Consider the following 18,804-nt stretch of genomic DNA (forward strand, 5'->3'; position numbering starts at 1 on the left):
CTGTTTTCTCCTCCACAGATGCTGCCAGACCTGCTGAGCTTTTCCAGCAACTTTGTTTTTGTTCCTCAGTCAAACCTCAGCAGCATTTAGCATTTGCAGAAGAAACTACAACAGTCATAGTGTGAGAACAGGGGACACAAGAAACAGACATGCAAGGATTCTGCACTTTTTTTGGTATCTTTACCTGAGAACTCTCAACTGCTTCCCAAAAGGTGAAGCATGCACAATAATGCCTCTCTGAGTTGATATCAGTTAAGACTGCCACAAAGAAGTTTGGAGATTTCCTTTCGAGAACCAAATGCCATCCACTCGGCTGACAGAACTGTGAGGAGGAAGAAAGAACATGGAATAATTGAGCAAGAGAAAATGTAAAATTAGTTTCTTTATACCAAACATTACCAAATGGTAAAACATTGATCTGAAAGCCTAGAAACTAGATGTTGCAAAATGACAGATATTCACCCATCTGCAAATTTGAGGGCTGGGCCAAGAGGAGTAGCTGTTGCAAAATTTGGGTAACAAGCTAAAGATACAGAGAAAAAAGTAAAATTTGAACAGTACATAGATAGTGGTATTCTCAAAGGGAGAACAAAGTGGAGAAAGCAACAGGAGACTGCGAGTGACAGCAAAAAGGATATGACAAGAACAGGAAATTTTAAAAAATGGAGTTCAGAAAGGCAGCAGAACGTGTGTGCAAGGAGAGCAGGGGACACACAGAGAAAGGGGCAGAGACTGAAAAGAAAGGGATTGAGGGGGCAGCTGAGAGAGGCCATAAGATCATCAGAAACAAAGAGGCAGCGTGCACGCAGATTTGCACAGAAACCTTAAGTACAATGCGTGCTTCCCACCCATGGTCCCTTCACTGTCCTGATCAAGGTATGTTTAAATTTACATTCATGTTTTTGGAGAGAATAGTATGTTCAAAACCAGCAATGGGCATTGAGAAAACAGAGCTAGCCAATGCTATCAAGTGTTATCAAGCAGCACTTAGTTAGCAATAAGCTGCTCACTAACAGTCTGAAATCCATCAAAGCCACTCATTTCCTGATCTCAGGCTTGGTCCTTGATTAATTAAAAAAAACAGTTAAAGATCATAAGAAATTTTTAATGTAGCAATTGAGCAAAAATGGGTGACAGATGAGAACACTGGACAGACTATTAAACAACTGTAAAGAATGATTAAAAGATTAATGAGGAGAGAAAAATTAAGAATTCAGAAGAAAGTTAGCCTCGGGGAGGCAGTGGGGCAGTAGTGATATCATTAGACTAGTAATCCACAACCTCAGGCTAGCATTCTGGGGAACATTCTAGGTTTGAATCCCACCGTAGCAGATGGTGAAAATTCATTTCAATAAAAAATTTCTGGAATAAAAAGCGAGTCTTAATGGCAACCATGGCCACTGTCGATTGTCATAAGAACACATCTGGTTCATTAATGCCCTTTACGGACAGGAATCCAGTATCTTTACTTGGTCTGGCCTCACTGCAATTCTGAACCTACAGCATGTGGCTGACTCTTAACTACCCACTTGGCAATTAGCGATCGGCAATAAATGCTGGCCTGGCCAGCGACACCCACATCTCAGAAATAAATTTTTAAAAATGAAAATGCGTTTCTATGAACATTGTATAAAAAGACAGAATTGCTTCCTATTAAATGAGTATCTGGGGAGTTAATAAAAGGTGGCAGATAAACTGAGTAGATATTTTGCATCAATTGTCACTAGAGATAAAGTAACATCCCAAAAACAGTTGTTAACCAGGAAATGGAAGGGAAGGAGTGACGCAAGAAAGTTTGTCACCAGGGAAGCTGCACTGAGCAAATTGTTGGAACTACCAATGAGAAGTCTTACATCTGGATGGACTTTATCCTAGAAACTTCAAAAAGACATTGTCTGATGAGTTGGTTAATGTGCTGGCTTTAATTTTCCCAAATTTCCTAGATTCAGGATAGGTCCAATTAGACTGGAAAATAGCAAGTGAAAATTCTTGATTCATAAAGGGAGGAAATCAAAGCAGAAAACTACAAACCAGTTTAATGTTGGTAATAGGAAAAATTTTAGAAGCTACTAACAACTTTACAGAAAGGCACCTAGGCAAGTTCGAGGTAATCAGTTGGAGTCTTTGTAGAAGACTTTGTAGGTGGCTTTGTAGAAGTCAAATGTTTAACCAAATTTTTGGAGTTCATTGAGGAAATAACATGCACTTTGGACAAAAGGGAACTGATGGATTTGCTGTACTTTGATTTCCAGACGACATTTGATGAGATGTTTACAGCACATAGGAGGCCCATCATGTCCCCACTGGGTAACAATGATCTGACCAAACTCATCCCTTTTTCCAGCTTTTGGCCTAGAGTCCTGGAAGCTATGGCAACACAAGTGTATATCAAAACACTGCATATAAGTAATGAGTGTTTCTGACTTAACCACCATTGTTGGCAGAGAGTTCCAGACTCCCACCATCCTCAATGAAAATTCACTTAGCCTTCTATCTCTTAAATTTATGGCCTCTACTAATGGAAAAGGTGCCTTCCAATTTACCCTATCTATGCTCCTCAATCTTGTGCACGTCTGTCAGGCCTTCGCTCAACTTTTGCTACACCAGGGAAAACAAACCCAGCTTAACCAATCTTTTCTCATAGCAGAGACCCACCAGCCCAGGCAGCATTATGGTCATTCTTCACTGCAACCTCACTAATGCAATCACACCATTCCTATGGTATGGTGACCAGAACTACTTGCAATACTGAAGTTGTGGTCTCACCAGCATTTCACACAATTTCAGCAAAACCTCCCTGCACTTGTATTCTGCACCTTAGCTGATAAAAGGAAGTATCCATTATAGATAGTGGGAACTGCCGATGCTGGAGAATCTGAGATAACAAGGTGTAGAGCTGGATGAACACAGCAGGCCAAGCAGCATAAGATAACAAGGTATAGAGCTGGATGAACCTTCCCCTCCCCCATTTCTGAAAAAGTCTCCTTTATCCATCTTCCATCCACCTCCCCCTCTCTCCCTATTTATTTCAGAAACCCCTTCCCATCCCCCATTTCTGTAAAACCAAGAAGACCTTCCACATCTGCTAACGTGGTATACTGTATCCACTGTTCCCGATGTAGATAAGGCCACATCGGGGAAACCAAGCAGAGGTTTGGGGACTGCTTTGTGGAACACCTACACTCGGGTCATAACAGACGACTGCACCTCCCAGTCGTGAACCATTTCATCTCCCCTTCCCACTCCTTGGACAACATGTCCATCCTGGGCCTCCTCCAGAGCCACAACGATGCCACCCGAAGGTTGCAGGAACAGCACCTCATATTTCACTTGGGAACCCTGCAGCCCAATGGTATCAATGCTTCAAAATCTCCCCTCCCCTGACCGCATCCCAAAACCAGCCTAGCTCGTCCCCGCCTCCCTAACCTGTCCGTCCTTTCTCCCATCTATCCACTCCTCCCACCGCAAGCCCCACCCCCACCTCCTTGACCTGTCCATCCTCCCTGGACTGACCTATCCCCACCTACACTCACCTTTACTGGCTCCATCCCTGCCTCTTTGACTGGTCTGTCTCCACTCCACTTATCTTCTCCTTTATCCATCTTCCATCTGCCTCCCCCTCTCTCCCTATTTATTTCAGAATCCCCTTCCGCTCCCCCATTTTTGAAGAAGGGTCCAGACCCGAAACGTCAGCTTTCCTGCTCCTCTGATGCTGCTTGGCCTGCTGTGTTCATCCAGCTCTACACCTTGTTATCAAAGTATCCTTTATGCCTTTTTAAACCATCTTATCCACCTGCTACTTTCAGATATTGGTGGATGTTAATACCAAGGTTGCTCTGATCTTCAGTACTTTCCAGTGTCTTAACATTCATAGTGTAATCACTTGCCTTGTTAGCACTCAAGTGCATGACCTCACATTTTTCCAGGTTGAATTCTATTTGCACTGCTCTGCCCATCTGACCAATCAGTTAATGCAGTCTAAACCTGCAGTTTACAACTATCCTCCTCACTTGTTACCACTCTGTAAATTTTTGTATCAACTGTGAACTTCTTCATTGTAATTACTACATTTAAATCCAAATCATGATTTCACACCATAAACAGAATGGCCCTAGCATCGAGCCTAGCAGAACTTCACTGCATTGGTAAAGGTAAAGTCATCATAGTCTCAGGGGACTACAGGGCTCCTCTCAGAGAGAGATAACTGATAGTGGGTTTAATCTGACAGTCACCACAACTCAGGGAAAGGGCAAGGTTCAGAAAGCAGGACTTACATGGTAGCCTCAGCCAGTACAGGAACTGAACCCACAGCATCACAAACCAGCCATCAACCAAGTGAGCAAACTGATCCCCTTACCCAATCAGTGTCAATACAGTGTGGAGCTGAAGGAACACAGCAGGTCAGGCAGCATCAGAGCAGGAGAGTCAACGTTTCGGGCCTACGCCCTTCATCAGGATTCGATGAAGGGTCTAGGCCTGAAACGTCGACGCTCCTCCTCCTCCTCTGATGCTGCCTGACCTGCTGTTTTCCTCCAGCTCCACACTGTATTGATACTGACTCCAGCCTCTGCAATTTTTTCTATCTCACTAATCCCCTTACCCATTTAGAAACAGACTTCCAGTTATGGAAACATCCCTCTACCATCACCTTCTGATTCAGAGCACTGGAAAATGGCCAAAATAACACCCCTGTTCAAAAAGGGAAACAGGCAGAAGACAGGAAACTATAGGCCAGTTATCCTGCCCTCAGTTATTGGTAAGATTTTAGCGTCCATTATTAAAAATGAGATTGCGGAGTATCTGGAAGTGCATGGTAAAACAGGACTGAGTAATAAGGTCTGGTAGCATCTGTGAAGGAAAAAACAGTTAACGTTTCAGGTCCGGTGATCCTTCCTCAGAACCTTTTTCCTTTACAGATGCTGCCAGACCTGCTGAGCTTTTCCAGCAACTTTGTTTTTGTTCCTATTTACAGCATCTGCAGTTATTTCGGTTTTTACTGAGTAATAAGGCTTCATCAAGGGGAGATCATGCCTGACAAATGTGTCAGAATTCTTTGAGGAGGTAATGAGCAATTTAGAGAAAGGAGAGCCAGTGGACATGATCTATTTGAATTTTCAGAAAGCTACTAACAAGGTGCCAGACAGCAGGCCACTAAATAAGCTAGCAGCCCATAGTGTTAAGGGCAAGGTACTGGCGTGGTTAGAGGATTAGCTGACTGGCAGAAGGCAGAGAGTGGGGATAAAGGGGTCTTTTCAAGATAGCAGCCAGTGACGAGCGGAGTTCCGCAGGGGTCAGTATTGGGACAACTATTCACATTCTATATTAGCAATCTGGATGAAAGAAGGAGGGCATTGTTGCTAAGTTTGCACATGACACAAAGGTAAGTGGAGGGACAGGCAATGCTGAGTAAGTACAGAGGCTGCGGAAGGACTTGGACAGACTAGGAGGGTGGGCAAAGAAGTGGCAGATGGAAGACAATGTGGAAAGGTCTGGGGTTATGCACTTTAGCTGGATGAATAGAGGCAAGAAATATTTTCTAAACGGTGAAAGACTTCGAAATTCTGAAGCACAAACGGACTTAAGTCATAGTTCAGGATTCTCTTAAGGTTAAAATGCAGCTTCTCTCAGCAGTTAGAAAGGCAAATACAACATTAGCGTTCATTTTGAAAGGGTCAAAATAACAACCAGATTGTACTGCCGAGGCTGCATAATGCTCTGGTCAGACTGCGTTTGGAATATTGAGAGACGTTTTGGGCCTGTAACTATGTGTTGGCATTGGGAGGGTTCCAGAGGAGTTTAACAAGAATGATCCCTAGAATGAAGGGCTTGTCATCTGATGTGGTGTTGAGGACTCTGGGTCTGTACTCAAGAGTTTCAAAGGATGACGTGGGATCTCATTGAAATGTACAGAATTCTGAGAGGCCTGGATAAAGTCCACCTGGAGAGAATACTTCCACTGGTAGGACAGACTAAGACCCAAGGGCACAGCCTCAAAATGAAGGGATGACCATTGAACTGAGAGGAGGAGGAATTTCTTCAGCCATAAGGATGTGAATGTGTGGAATTCATATGCCACAGAAAGCGATGGAGGCCAAGTCATTTAGTATATTTAAGACAGATAGATAGGTTCTTGATTAAGGGGACCAACAGTTACAGGGAGAAGGAAATGGATAGATAGGTTAAGTGAGTGGGTCAAGATCTGTCATTAGAGTAAAAAATGTAAAATACAAAAAAAGTTTTCATTTTTGGCAGGAAGATTTTAAAAATTTTAGTATCCAAATGGTGAGAGATTGCAAAGTTCTGATATGCAGAGGTGTCTTAGTGCATGAATAGTTAATATGGAGATACAGCAAGTAATGGAAAGCAAATATTGACCATCCCCAATTGCCCAGGGAACTGTCTTAGACCATAAGGCCATTAGAAATAGGAACAGAAGTAGGCCATTCAGCTCAAGTCTGCTCTGCTATCGAGCAGGATCATGGTTGATTCAACATTTCTCACATCCGCTTTCCTGCCTTTACCCTACAACCCTCGTTTCCATTCCTGATCAAGAATCTATCTCAGCCTTAAATATACACAAGGACTGTGGTCACAGAGCTATCTGTGGCAAGGAGTTCCAAAGACATTCAATTCTTAAAGAAATTCTTCCTCATCTCAGTCTTAAATTGGTCCCCTTTATTCTGAGACCGTGCCTTCCGGTGCTAGACTATACCATGGGGGGGAAGCATCCTCTCAGCATTTACTCGGTCGAGTCCTTTAAGAATCCTATATGTTTCATTGTGATCACCCTTCAATCTTCTTAACTCCAGTGAATAGAGTCTCAACCTGTTTAGCCTTTGCTCGTAAGACAATCACTTCATACCAGGGATCAACCTAGTGAACCTTCTCTGAACCACCTCCAATGAAATATCCTTTCTTAAATTATGGGGCCAAAACTGTTCACAGTATTCCTGATGTAATGTCACTAGTATCTTGTTCAGGTACAATAACACTATCTTACTCTCATACTTCAACACCCTTGAAATAAGGGCCAAATTTTCCAGATTACCTGCTGCACCTGTGTGCTCGCTTTCAGTTGTGCATAAGTATCCTAAAGTAACTTTGTGTTTCAGCTTTCTGCAGTTGTTCTCCATTTTAAATAATAATGTTCTTTTGCTCTCCCTTCCAAAATGAACAAGTATATATATTTCTATTATCTTAAACTGTCACAAGTCCTTGGGTGTAGGGACACCCAAAGTGTTCTGGAGTTTCAGAATTTTGACCTAGCAACAATTCAGAAATAGCAATATTTTCCAAGGGGCATAGATAGGGGCATGGATTTCCCCAGGGTGGGGGAGTCCAAAACTAGAGGGCATAGGTTGAAGATGAGAAGGGAAAAATTTTAAAGGGACCTAAGGGGCAACATTTTCACGCAGAGGGTGGTGCGTGTTTTGAATGAGCTGCCAGAGGAAGTGGTGGAGGCTGGTACAATTAGAACATTTTGAATGCATCTGAATGGGCATATGAATAGGAAAGATTTAGAAGAACATGGGCCAAATACTGGTAAATGGGACTAGATGAATTTATGATATCTGGTCAGCAGGGACAAGTCGAACCAAAGGGTCTGTTTCCATGCTGTACAGATCTATGACTCTAAGTCAGAATGGGTGAGACATGGAGGGAAACGTATAGATGGCAATGTTCCTGAACAACAGCTGATTTTGTCCTTCCTGTTAATGAAGGTCACAGGTTTGGAAGGTGCTGTTGAAGGAGGATTGTACATACTGCTGCTGCTATGCATCAGTGGTGAAGGGAATGAATGCTCTAAGAGATGGATGGGGTGCCAATCAAGCAGGATGCTTTGGAATTGAGCTGTCGTCATTGGGACGTTGAATATTCTATCCCACTCCTAACTGGTGTCTTTTAATTGCTGGGGAGACAGGAGGTATGTTACTTGCCAGAGAATTTGAGCCTTTACGTGGGTGGTCCAGTTCAGCTTCTTCTACACCTAGGATTTTAGTAGTTGTACTGTTAACAGTAACATTAACATTATCGGGTAGATTGCCAGTGTTGTAGCTGTATTACAACAATTTGGCTAGGAGTGTGAATAGTTCTACAGCAAAAATGTACAGTACCATTACTGGAAAGAGGTACAGAATATTCTTGTTGATCACAAAGGGAATTAAATAGAAAAATAGGGAGGATATGCTTCTGTTCCACAAGGCTTTGGAAGGCAGTGGTAGTTGTTCAGAAAAGATTTACTAAACTAATACATGGAATGGACAGGTTGGCTTATGAGGAAAAATTGGACGGGCTGAACTTGACTTTTGAAGAGCAAAGAGGCAGGCTGAATGTAAAATACAAAGATCCTTATGGGTCTTGGCAGAGTGCATGCTGAAAGGGTGTTTCCCCTTGCGGGTAGGTAGAGGTCATCGCTTAAAAATTAGGGCACACCCATTAAAGACTGAAGAGGAAAACTTCTCTCTCAAATAATTGCAATTCTATAGAAATTTCTTCCTCGAAAGGCAGTGGAAGCACAATTTTTGAATATTTAAGAGGAAGAGGAAAATAGATTTTTAGTAAACAAGGGGCAAGTAAGCACATATCTAAACACAAAACTAGTACAGGCCACATAGCCCTTCAAACCTGCTCCACCATTCAATAAGGTCGTGGCTGATGAGATTTTAACCTAAATTCTACATTCCTGCACATTCGCAGTGATCTTTCATCCCCTTGCTAATCAAGAATTTATCTGGCTCTGCCTTAGAAATAATTAAAGATTCTACATCCACTATATCTTTTGAAGGAGGGAATACCAAAGACTTGCAACCTTCAGAAAAAGTACTTCCTCATTTGTTTTAAATTGACACCCCGCTATCTTTAAACTATTACCTCTAGTTCCAGATTTTCCCACAAGCAGAAACATCCTTTCAACACCCACCCAGTCAAGTCTCCTCAGGATTTTATATGTTTTAATAAGTCCCCTCTCACTCTTCTAAGCTCCAGAGGATATAGGTGTACAGGCTTTCCTCATATAGAAATCCACTCATTTCAAGTGTTGGTCTATGACTCTAAATAATCTCAGAAATGCTTCCAATGCATGAACATCTTTCTGTAAGTAGTGACCAAGACGTCCAAATGCAGTGTCATCAATGCCCTGTACAACACTCATATTCAATTCCCCTCACGATAAACCATAACAATTCTTAGGCTTCTGATTACTTGTAAGGCATACTAAACTTGTGTGATTCATACACCGAGACACCCAGAATTCTCTGCATCCTAGAGCTCAGGTTCACAAGTTTAAAAAATGCACTTGTTTGAGACTCTCTTGGTTCACCTCATTCCTGTTCACTTCACCTTTTGCATGAAAGATAAATTAGATCAGCTGTGCTCTTAAGGAAAGGCAGAACTAGCTCAAAAGACCAAGCAGCCTACTTGCTTCTAATTTGTATGCTTGCATCTAAGTCACGAACATTGAGTCTAAATGTTTTATTGATAATCATTTTTAAAAGGATTGATGCCAAAAACAACATTCAGCTCCAACAAACAGGGTAACCTCACAAGGACTTGGGTAGCTAAAGCCATAACAGCCCAGGATCTCAAAGAGGACAAATGTTATTCTCGGTCACCCATTAATCTTTGTAACAATACAAATCTTACTAACCTAAGTTATACCTGACAGCTATCATGCAATAAACTGCATATTTTTAAGATAAAAGCCTCTTGTTCCATTACCTCAGGGCTTTCCTCTAGACGTTAAACCGAACAGGTCCTGTAGACAGTCAGAAAAAGGAAGATGATAGCAATCTACTCAACCACATGTTGGCAGTGGTTAGCATCAAATACTCATTGAACAATAAACAGGAGGTCCTACCATTAATCTTTTCGACACCCTGTTAGTAACAGCTTGCCAAAATGGAAATGACTACCCAGTTAAGGAAGTACCAGATTATTGGAGCTTTATCATCACTAGAATCGGCTCTCAAAGATTTCTATCTGTACAGTTTCTAATTGCTTGGTATTCTTCCTATTATGGAGCATTCAGAATTGCCAAAGCATAGCAACTGCAGCCTAACCAATCTTTTGTAATAACAGAATGGTTTTTACCGTGACCTGCACTATCTGCACGACAATTTTTAAAGAAATCTATTGCATCACTCAATCTCCATTTTTTCAGTATGTTTGGATAATCATCTTTTGTCTGCACTTTTCCCCAAAATCTCTCCACTTGGAACTGACTGACTATGGTGCAAGGATGCACAAACAGCAGTGAGTTGATAAAAACAACATACTTGATGGGGTTGGTTGAGAAATAATGTGCCCAAGGCACTGGAAAAAATTCAGAAATCTGACAGAATAGGAGGCAATTCAGCACATAATGCCTATGCTGGCTCTCTACAAGAGCAACTCCCTTTGGTTTTTCAAATACCAAAGGTTTCTCAAAGTCTAGTGAAAACACCTGCACACATAAAACAGGTTATCATTTTTATACCACATGAAAAACATAGTACCTCCTGGAATATTGCAGTACAGAGTCAGTTTAGATTATCGAAGAACAGCATGAGGCATCGAGCCGGTGTTCAATAATGCCTGTGCAAAAAGCACTAAGGCTTCAGTATTAGATTTCAGTATATGAAAATGATCTAAACAGCAAAAACATTCTCACCGTCTATGGAGCTATTGAAAAACTTTTCCAATTATTAAAACTTTCGTCATTGAAAGCAGTAAAAACAATTGAAGCAGTCTTCTGATCTGAATTATTGCCTGACTGTGGAGGGATACCCAAATGCACAGTGTCACAGGCTGGGAGGGAAATTTGCAGGAAATCACTGCATTCGTTCTCACCTCATTGCCAGTTAACATTGGCTAGGCAACACAAGGAGAAATGGGACAGTGTTTCCAGCACTTTATTTGTATTTCAAATTTCAAGTATTTATGGGCCAATTATAAGAGGGTAGACAAAAAGCAAAGAGGAATTGATAATATATGTCATTTTAAAAATTAAGTTAAAACAGTAAGTATTTGCTGTAACTAACCAACTGAATTCCCTGTGGAAAGGGATTGTCCTCCCATTCTTTTTCTGGAAAGCGTTGGATAATCCGGCCCTGACCATCACCACTTCCTGTGAAAAGAAACAAAAATTTCAAGTTAAAATGAAACCATAATGCATTAGACTAAACCAGATTAAAATTAAACAGCATACAGTACAATGCATCAAACCAGATTAACAAGAGTTGTGGGTTATACAGAGATGGGTGAGATTAGTGGGATCCATTTTTATAAATATGTTGTCCTCTATCTGATCCTAGGACACTTTGGAACTATAAGTTTTTACCTTACATCTTTGAATCACTCTGACCCACTTTTGATCAGAAGCAGCTTCCGCCTGGAAACATTCAACTAAAAAGCTAGAGCATTTTAGACCAACTTGTCGTGACAGAAAGCCCAGATCAGAGACTGACCTGTAGCAACAGCTTAAGGGGCTCTTTCCTACACAAGTGGAGCACAACATAAACCTAGCAGCAAGCTCACCACCTGAAACATCTGACAAGACATGGTACTCAAATTACGAACAGATCAGAACATCCAGCAGAAGCCTCCGCAAAATTCACTATCAGAGACTGCAAAATTAATCTAGTCAGAACATCCAGCATCTCACAAGTAATAGAGTTCCTAACATATATTAGAAACTACGGATACGTTTAGAAGGCAGTACACCAGTCACATTAGTCTATTATGAATTGTATTTCTCTTCTCCACGCTTTGACACAAATTTAAATTAAAAGAATAAGACAATAGCTTTTCAAACACTTCCTGCAAAGTTCCAGCAGGGAGCAGCCAGAATCGAGATGAATTCCCATCTGCCACTCAGGTAAATTTGGCAGAATTCTTTGAGGCAGGTGCTGCTCCTGCCCATCACATTTTCCTTGGGTTTGCTGCACACAACCATTAGAAGAGTTGTACTTTGAGCTACACTAAGAACAGAAAATGCTGGAAATGCTCAGTAAGTTAGGAAGTACCTTTGCAGAAAGAGAATTAACTTTTCAGGTCAATGTTCTGGCAGCAGAGCTGGGAAAAGTTAGAGATTTAATAAGCGTTGAGCAAGGTATGGGAAGGAAAAGGACAAAGAAAAGTTTGTAACAGTGTGGGAAACGGGGGGTGACTGAATTACAGAAGAGTTAGTTGTTCAAGGCCAAAGGAATAACAATGGAGGAAAGAAAAGAATCAAAAAAATGTGCCGACTCAGCAGGTGAGCTGTCCGAAAGCAACATAACAGGAAATGTGCGCAGAAACAAAAAGCAAAATGGGGAACAGACTATCAGTTTCTATTTACCACCACAGGGACACAGGTTCAGGTTAAGGAGTTGATCACGGAGGACTAAAGCAGTTTAAAAAAGTTCAGAAAAACTACTAGAACAATCCACTCCAACGTAAGCAGGTTGGTGGATATGACAGAAAAGGTCACTTCCCAGTTAATTCACAATGCTTATGACCACAGATTGGGGAGCTTCAAGCTGTCACCAATGAGCTATTCCAGAACCTAGCACAGGATGGCTTATTGTATTGGATGGCTTGGGAGAATCAGTTTGATTTTACAGTCCTCAGTGTTGGTTAATTGAGTAATTCCCAAATGAGAAAAACGTTTAAATAAGGAAGTAAACATTCCACAGAGCTAGGTTCAAAAAGCAGAGATATCTTTACAGCAGCAGAAATATTTGATGCCTTAGTTGGCAGTGGGTTTACCACTACACTGCCATATCAGAGGTTCCAAGCGGATTTGTAGAAAAATAACCAGGAAGCCTTCTGATTGGCCTGAAAATCCAACCAGCTCATGAAAAGCCTTCAGTAAAGGAATGTGGTACAAAACTGCCCAATTTACACGTAATGCCACTGGAACAGCTAGCCACAGGACCATGTAGTCCGCATGCAAACAACAAATGAAAAGTTTGTTGGTTGGCCCATCATATCAGCCTGTTCCTGCCCCAACGAGTTCATTACCAGCTACCTTGACTCCATCCTCTCTCCCCTTGTCCAGACCCTGTCTATCTAGAGCTGCGATTCCTTGAATGCCCTCCACAATACTGACAATTTCCAATTCCCTGGCCCCAAGTGCCTCCTCTTCACCATGGATGCCCAATCCTTCTGTACCTCCATTCCCCACCAGGATGGTCTGAGAGCTCTTGGCTTCTTCCTCAGAGGCCTGAGCAATCCCCTCCACCACCACTGTGCGTGCTCTGTCACTGAATAATTTTATCCTTATTTATCTCAATTCTGTCAAGTCAAAGGAGTGGCTTTAGGCACCCACAAGGCCTCAGTTATGCCTGCCTCTTTATAGGGTATGTGGAACAATCCTTGTTCCAAACCTACACCGGCCCCCTCCCATAACTCTCTTCTCAGGACATCAACAACTGTTTCGATGCCACTTCATGCTCTCACCTGGACCTTGAAAAGTTTGTTCGTTTTGCCTCCAATTTCTACCCATCTATAACTTTCAGATGGTCCATCTCCGATACTTCCCTTCCATTCCTTGATCTCTCAGCCTTCATTTCAGGAATAAACTGTCCATTGTCATCTGCTACAAAACAACTGACTCCCATAGCTAGCTTGACTACAGCACTTCACACTCCACATCCTGCAAGGACTCCATTCCATTCTCCCAGTTCCTTTGCCCATGTCATATCTGTTCAAATGATGCCACTTTTCAAAACAGCACTGCTAACATGGTTTCCTTCTTTCATAGCCTTTTGTTGACAACACCCTCAACTGGATCTGACCTTTCACCTGTACTTCCAGCCTTGCCCCTTCCCATCATTCACAACAGTGTGATTGGATCCCCCTTGTCTTTACTTTTCATCCTACCAGCCTCCACATCCAAAGGATCATCCTTCACCATTTAGGACACCTCCAGCAGAACGCCATCACCTAATACATTTTCCCTTCACTCTCCTGCCTGCATTTTGCAGGGACCATTCCCTCCAGGACACCCCAGTCCATACCTTGACCGCTAATACCACTCCTGCCTCCCCACGGCACCTTCCCATGTTACCAAAGATGATGCAATACCTGCCCTTTCACCTCGTTACTGCTCACCATCAAAGGGCCTGAACAGCCTTTCCAGGTGAAGCAGCATTTCACCTGTACCTCCTCCAAACTGGTGCATTGCATTCGCTGCACCCGAGGCCTGTATACATTGGTGAAACCAAATAGAGATTCAGTGACTGCTTTGCAGAACACCTCCGGTCCATACGCAAGCATGACCCCAACCTTCCCATTTTAACACAGCATCCTGCTCACATGCCCACTTGTCTGCAATGTTCCAGCAAATCACAGTGCAAACTGGAGGAACAACATTTCATCTTCAGACTAGCATTTTACAACTTAATCTGGAATTCAACACTTTCAGGTTATGAATGCACTCCCATTTCTTCCCTTTCTTTTAGCTTTACTTGTTACATTCTCTGTCACCATGTCCTCTCTCCCCTCTACCCACTCCAGTTGGACTGTCTGTTCTTTCCAATTTGGCAGTTAGATACACCATTGTTCTGCCATTCTCACATTCAGATCACTTAAACTGCACTATGAGCACCTTTTCTCCCCCAGAACTGCACACCTCCATTATTGTGTAAATTCTGCCCCCTCCACACTTCACGCCAGCTCTGATAAACAATCATCTAAGACTTGAACCGTTAGCCTGCTCTCTTGCCATGGATGCTGCCTGGCCTGCTGTGATTTCCAGCATTTTTTTGTTTTCAATGAAAAGTCTGCATTTGGTATCAGAACTTTTGACAGTGACTCCATTTCAACATAGTTCACACTGGAGTGGAGGAAAATTCTAGAAGTTGGCACCAATTAACACAAGCTAATTCTGGTCTCTGTTAGAAACAACTGGTTCAACAATCTGTTCAAATTCTGAACATTCTGCTTGCATTCCTATAAATTTCTGACCTGAATTACAGCTTCCTAACCTCTGACTAGCCCTCAGCATCTGCATTTCATATTGCTGTTGCAGCTCACAGAATTTAAACTCAACACAACACAAAGGCACTAAGTTAAGAGAGGCAAAAAATTAACAGCCTGAGACAGACACAAATAAAGCAACTCATTGAGTATGGGTTAAATGCGTTTTCTTTTCAGAAACAAGAAGTACCAGTCTGCAACAGCCAGCACCAAGAGGAGAAACACCAAGAGTCAGAGGATGACTGTCTAACTAGATGCAACAGGAGACACTTAACCCAGAGTCCAGTGCAACAAGATATTTCTGTTCAGCAGATTATGGCATCTGTCCTCAAGGATGAGGAATCTATGTCACACTGCTCTCCCAGTATACATTCACACAAACACAAGCCCTTCAGCTGTGAGCCAATCCACCACTCTCAGCAACACACCAAGGATTAATGGGTTATAGACATTTTGATAAGGAAGATATTGTATGCAACACTCAATTAATTGCCTTAATTCCTCACCCTCTCCACAACACCTACACTACTGGCTGTATCTTGACTGATGTCAATCCAGCTCTCACTCATTCAAGTCGTTCTCAACATACTATTTTGTCAAATATATCTCTAATGCTAATCCCATTTTCTTAAACCTTCATTAAGTAACCCCTCACCGGATATCAAGAATGGTGAATCCACAGGCTGTTTTCTTTGATAGTTATAAGTAATTTCATGGCTTATTTTCAGAATCAGTTTTAGCCCTACTCCATAATCCCTGGAGTGCTGGTTTCTGCCCTTGTTTGCTTGACTCTTCTAATGATGTCAATTTTGCATTGGATTGCACAGGGTCATGTCCAGCCTTACAGCTATCCAGTAAATCCAGTCACCAATCCAGGGAAACCACGCTCTAAATTGCCAAAAAGATTTTTCCACAGTTCACTGAAATCGAGTATGTTGGGACCTGAAATCATATTGCTACAGTTGACAGCACAGTCTCTTAATTCCTGCTGACACAGGAATACTGCTCTAATAAATGGCCATCTCTCATAGATTATCTTATTAAGAAATACCTTGAAGAAGAATTGCTGCCTCTGCTACCTCACCCAACTCAGATATAACGACTAATTATTTTTTCAATTTCTGAATCCAGCTCTGGTTATATACAATGATATATGGAAAATCCCTGAAGGAATGCACTTGAGTCTACCTTGCAGCCAGTCAAGTAAAAAGTTGTGTTTCACAGTAAAGTTTATTTACAAGGGACGAATGACCTCACTGTTAGCACTAATGACCAGAGCTGAATCAAAGCAGGATTGCTGGACACTAATTAACATTGTGCAATAATAAAGCCCCTGGGGGGTGGGAGTATCCTCTTGTAGTGCACTTACAGTGTCCATATCTCTGGAGCAGGAGGTCCAGGTATAAGTCCCACCTGCTCTACCCTGTTATTCAGACAGCACATGAGATGGCTCAGGAGAAATGTGAATTGTACCAAGCAGCAAGTTCCACGCAGGACATCCTTGATGCTCATCTTGGAGTACAAGATTGATCAACCTATGCTGTAACTGAATAGAGACATGCTCACCACCTGCTGCCCAAATAAATGTTATCACAGATAGAAGTTCTATTTTCTCAAGTAAAGATGCAATAATTGAGAAAAAATAAAGATCAAATCATTATGATTCACATTGTAGCAACAAAATTATTTACATGATCCCAACTAGCTCTAAAGAGAGACTTCTCTCTTTGGAAGAAATCACTGTGCTTCTTTAGAACTGAACAGTTATAACCAGGCTCATAATGTTAACTCAGAGACAGTAAGAACTGCCGACGCTGGAGTCAGAGATAACAGTGTGGAGCTGGAGGAACACAGCAGGCCAGGCAGCATCAGAGGAGCAGGAAAGCTGACATTTCGGGTTGGGACCCTTCTTCAGAAATGGGGGAGGGGGAAGGGAGCTCTCAAATAAATAGAGAGGACAGGTGGGGCTGCCTACCTTCCCCAGCCCCACCTCTCCTCTCTCTATTTATTTCAGAGCTCCCTTCGCCCTCCCCAATTTCAACCAACATTACGAAATTAACAGAATACCTGTTCATTTATCAGATTACTCTTTTGGGACATTGCTGACTGGAAATTGGTTGTTGAGTTTGTAACATCACAGTAGTAAATTTAAGAAATTACTTCATTGATAGTAAAGCCATTTGAGAAGCAATGGTCATGAAAGATACTGTATGAATATATATCTTTATTCTGTAGTCACTTCTCACTATACTTGAATCTCCAATTTTGTATGTAATCTAGATTCTGTATTCTTCTGGTTCTCTAGAATCTGCCCCCACCCCACCTCCGATGACACCACAAGCACCCAAACAGAGCCATCTCATGAACTCAGCACATCCCCTGTCCCTAGCAACATGCTCCAAATCAAAACTCAGAGCTATCTGATCTAACTTTCAGTTGCAGAGCTCGCAGATGTAGTCTTATACCCCAAATTTGGAAACATTTCCACCGTACATCTACGTTCCAGATTATTGATGATTAATCTCCCATACTTCACAGTCTACTTTATAGCCCTCAACTAGTGCAGCACCAATTACGCCCAATCTCAATTGCCCAGTATCTATTTCACAATCCCTGCCAAACCACATCCTGTCAGCCCCCAGAAACCCCTACAATACAAGGTGTAACAGAAGGAGCTGCTCGTTCCACTTATCACACATTGGCAGATCTGCTGCATATCTTCAGGCCATTTTGTTTTTATTTCAGCATCTTCCATTTCTCATTAAGACGAGTACTGTCAGGCCAATTTAGTTTCAAAAGAGCTGCAGATTAACTATTTATTAAACATCAAGTCAAATGCACGTATAATGTCAGCAGGTAATGCTGAGAGAGAGAGAGAGAGAGATAGCAAGGTACAGAGCTGGATGAACACAGCAGGCCAAGCAGCATCAGAGGAGCAGGAAGACTGACGTTTCGGGCCTAGACCCTTCTTCAGAAGTGGGAGAGGGGACGAGCTGGGCTGGTTTTGGGATGCGGTGGGGGAGGGGAGATTTTGAAGCTTGTGAAGTCCACATTGATACCATTGGACTGCAGGGTTCCCAAGCGGAATATGAGTTGCTGTTCCTGCAACCTTCGGGTAGCATCGTTGTGGCACTGCAGGAGGCCCAGGATGGACATGTCGTCTGAGGAATGGGAGGGGGAGTTGAAATGGCTCGTGACTGGGAGAAGCAGTTGTTTAGTGCGAACCAAGCGTAGGTGTTTTGCAAAGCGGTCCCCAAGCCTCCGCTTGGTTTCCCCGATGTAGAGGAGGCCACAACGGGAACAGCAGATGCAGTATACCACATTAGCAGATGTGCAGGTGAACATCTACTTGATGTGGAAAGTCTTCTTGGGGCCTAGGATGGGGATGAGGGGGGAGGTGTAGGGGCAGATGTAGCACTTCCTGCGGTTGCAGGGAAAAGTGCCGGGTGTGGTGGGGTTGGAGGGGAGTGTGGAGCGGACAAGGGAGTCACGGAGAGAGTGGTCCCTCCGGAAAGCAGATAAGAGTGGGGAGGGAAAAATGTCTTTGGTGGTGGGGTCGAATTGCAGATGGAGGAAGTGTCGGAGGATGATGCGTTGGATCCGGAGGTTGGTGGGGTGGTACGTGAGGACGAGGGGGATTCTTTTTTGGTTGTTATTGCGGGGACGGGGTGTGAGGGATGCGTTGCAGGAAATGCGGGAGATACGGTCGAGGGCGTTCTCCACCACTGAGGAGGGGATGTTGCGGTCCTTGAAAAATGAGGACATCAGATGTACGGGAGTGGAACGCCTCATCCTGGGAGCAGATGCGGCGGAGGCGAAGGAATTGGGAATAGGGGATGGCATTTTTGCAGGAAGGTGGGTGGG

At 42.8% G+C, this 18,804-nt stretch overlaps 1 protein-coding gene across 1 annotated transcript in view; it reads right to left on the reverse strand.

Moving 5' to 3' along the window:
* Positions 1 to 18,804, reverse strand: part of sbf1 (SET binding factor 1) — a 178,119-nt gene that overhangs the window by 79,890 nt on the left and 79,425 nt on the right. The window contains exons 2-3 of the mRNA XM_048609970.1: positions 11,019 to 11,104; positions 185 to 322 (exon numbers count right to left, since the gene is read on the reverse strand). Coding sequence (XP_048465927.1) covers positions 185 to 322; positions 11,019 to 11,104 — 224 coding nt within the window. The remainder of the gene's footprint in view (positions 1 to 184; positions 323 to 11,018; positions 11,105 to 18,804) is intronic.

This window comes from Rhincodon typus, chromosome 22, assembly GCF_021869965.1.
Source record: "Rhincodon typus isolate 14 chromosome 22, sRhiTyp1.1, whole genome shotgun sequence".
Lineage (NCBI taxonomy): Eukaryota > Metazoa > Chordata > Chondrichthyes > Orectolobiformes > Rhincodontidae > Rhincodon > Rhincodon typus.